The 3,495-nt window shown below is 29.4% G+C and overlaps 1 protein-coding gene across 1 annotated transcript; it reads left to right on the forward strand.

The window, feature by feature from the left end:
* The first annotated feature begins 1,819 nt into the window (after positions 1-1,819).
* On the forward strand, positions 1,820-3,309 carry LOC117105346 (nuclear transcription factor Y subunit gamma-like). The gene is made up of 2 exons (XM_033246470.1): positions 1,820-2,077; positions 2,885-3,309. Exons 1-2 carry the CDS (start codon positions 1,882-1,884, stop codon positions 3,130-3,132), a joined length of 444 nt encoding a protein of 147 aa, XP_033102361.1. The 5' UTR covers positions 1,820-1,881; the 3' UTR covers positions 3,133-3,309.
* The last annotated feature ends 186 nt before the right edge of the window (positions 3,310-3,495 follow it).

Here is a 3,495-nt window from a genome sequence, read left to right on the forward strand (position 1 = left end):
TATATATATATATATGCCTTTAAATTAATCTTCAAATTACACAGAAGTAAATACAAAAGATTACATTTTACCTAACAATTCCACAGAAGTGTCAATAAGTCGTCCTAATTATTAAAAAAACATAAACAAATTAGACAAACTGCAGCAAAACTGAAAGTTAAAATGGCATTCAATAAATAAATAAATCTCCATAAATAAATATTTAAGTTAAGGCTAAAAAAGATTTCATTAAAATCGTCATAAGTACGAAAAGCAAAAAAAATAAGTTAAAAACTGTAACCATTTATGTAACAATGCATTTATATGCCTATGTAAGCTATACACAGCAATATAACTATAACGTTTAAATACTAAACCAATTGGATAAATCAAACACTAATAAACTTACAATGATTATCTAATATAATAATTAATTGTTGGTGAGCTAATCTAAGTAACTAATCAATAATAAACGTTGTTATTAATTCTATAACGCTTTTATTTATCAAACATAATTAACTAATAACAAAAACTGTAAAGGATTTATGTAACAATGCATTTATATCTAAGCTATACACAGCAATCAAACGTTTAAATAAAAAATTAATTGGATAAATAGAAAAAAACTCACGATGAACTTGCAAACTATCTAATTAATATGATAACTAATTGTTGATGAGTTAATTTATATGAATAAATGATAAATGTTGTTAGTATTCTATTACGCTATTATTTAAACAAACATCATTAATTAATAACAAAAACTGTAACATCTCAATGTTAACATTGATCCATATAAATACTCATTTATATGGATCAATGTTAACATTGAGGTGTTACAGCTTTTGCTATTAATTCTATTACGCTATTTTTTAACAAACATCATTAATTAATAACAAAAGTTGTAACCTCAGTGTTAACATTGATGCATATAAGTACTCATTTATTAGCCTACTATTGTCGTTTGTTATCATAATTGTTATTTATCAATTGATATTATTATTAATCTACATTACAATTGATCCTTATTATAAGATTAAAATACTACCGTAATTCGTATAATTAATATATTTCTACAAAGTTGAATGTGAACGATAGTATACGAACAAATTTGATACAAGAATTCTTACCATTAATATGTGTTTTAATAAACAGATGTCTTGTAAATAATTCTATATCTGTTTACCAGCAGATGTTAATTAATTAATAATTAATTTTTGATTAATGAGAGACGTGTGTACAGCCAGCATAATTGGTACCTCTCAATCGGGCCAGCAATATGCTGTGTAGATTTATCCATTGCCTGTGGGCTGGGCCTCCTACTTATTCATGAACAATACATTGTGGAACTTTGGAAACTTATATTCAAGTACGAACTAATATCAAAATTTATGTTTTATGTATTAGTATTGTAAGCAATACTATTGTACATATTATATAGTATGGTACATAAATATTGCAATATACTGTTTGTTAATTTATTACTTTATTAATTATTAATTTAATCATTCATTTATTAATTCATTTATTCGTTTATCGGTTTATTCGTTTATCGGTTTATTCGTTTATTCATTATTTGTTACCTTATTCACTTGTTTATTTGTTTATTCGTATATTTATTTATTTATTTATTTCCATTTTTAATTATTTATTTAATCATTCATTTATTCATATATTCGTTCATTCGGTTATTTATATACTTGTGTATTCGTTTATTCGTGTATTTATTCATTCGTTTACGCCTAATAATTTATTGATTAATTTATACATACTTTTCTTAGTATATTCGTTTATTTACTCATATAATACTTGCATATTTGTTTAGTAGCTATTTATTCATTCTTTTATTATTTATGTATATACAAAACACAAATTTAATCTCTTACTTTTAAGACCGCCTCAATGGCAAACAAACTTCCGCCAGTTAGCAGCCTTTCCAATTCTTCATACAACTCGGCGACGGCTCAACTTTCTTTACCAAATCTACTGCAGATGCCAAACGCACAGATCATGCACCAGACTTCCCATCAGCCATCCATGAGAACCCAAGGGCAAACGACAGTACTGGGACTTCTAAATGCTTCAAGCCACGGACAATGTAAGTAAAACTGTTGTCGAGGGTAGTTAAAGTTTTTCATGTCTTTTCCCGAACTTTAAAAGTTAAACAAAAAATACTGAAAAAATGTCAAATCAAAACACACAATAAAAAGGGATATTTTAAGTGGCAGCCTATTTGCTAATGACACAATTATCTCTCAAATCCTGTCAAAAGTTTAAATATCCTGCACTACTCATCCTTTACAGGCTTCTGTTTAAGCGCTATTGGGCTGCTACCGGTAAGATTTACCGTAGGCCTGTGATATCACATCTTGCATTCAAAGATACCGCCCCGGTATAAAGATGTACACATGCACTAATTTATTCCTTTCTACATTGGTGCACGATGGTAATAACATATTATAATCCGTGCTTTGCTGTTTCTTGTTTGTTTATGCCCTTTTCTTTGCATTTAAATTTATATGTTGTTTTATGTATCTTTATGAGAAAATGAATTAAATAATTTAAAAATTAGCATGGCCTCTTTAAATATCATTAGGCCTAAATACACAAATGCACGAACTTAAAAAAAACCCAAAAAAAACCCAAAAAAACAAAAAAAACAGCTGCCCCTTTAACAATTTTTCAACATTAACACACCTTAAGTATTAAACTGCACTTTTAATCATTTCTACACACACGCCTTACTAAGAACACTAACCCTTTAGTCATACCTAAAGTAAAAACCTAAAATAATTAACAACAGCCCATTTAAATGCACATGCACAAACCTTCGTCGATGAAAAATTCCCCCTTCAAAAGATTCTACACACAAGTACTGTTTCACAACACATTTCTATTTTTCCAGCTTTAAGCTCTCTACAGAGCCAGGCTCACCAGATCCAGCGAATCACTGGAACCAATATGAGTGGCAACAGTATGCTGATGGTACAGCAGTTACAACAGATTAACGACCAGAGTCAGCAAATCAGGATGACACAGCCACCTCAACAACAACACCCCCAGCACCAACCACAGCAACACAGCCTATGCATGCAACAAAACTTCCTCCAACAACTTCATAATGGTATGGAATACTTAAACAATTGCCTGTGATGACCTAAATCATTTGGAAGATAAAATTAAATGTATCTGAATTGATTACTTTATATAATTAATTTTGTAGCTTAAGTTAAAAATTCAAACGAAAAAATTGTGCAACAAAAATTCAACGTAAATATAGGTCTATAATATATTCGTTTTGACCTGTGCTTATAGTAATTGGAAGGAATTCTCAATCATAATCATCACAATCAGCCTCATTATATCATCATTATTATTATTTTCACTATTAATGTCGTCTTCGTCGTTTCCGACGTCAACCCCTTGCCGCCGTCGTCCTTATCGTCAACGGCGTTATCATCATCATCATTATCACAATCATCATCATCACCACCATCATCATCATCATCATCATCA

The sequence above is a fragment of the Anneissia japonica genome, unplaced genomic scaffold, assembly GCF_011630105.1.
Source record: "Anneissia japonica isolate Jap-2015-1 unplaced genomic scaffold, ASM1163010v1 scaffold287726_len2788222_cov184, whole genome shotgun sequence".
In the NCBI taxonomy this organism is placed as follows: Eukaryota; Metazoa; Echinodermata; class Crinoidea; order Comatulida; family Comatulidae; genus Anneissia; species Anneissia japonica.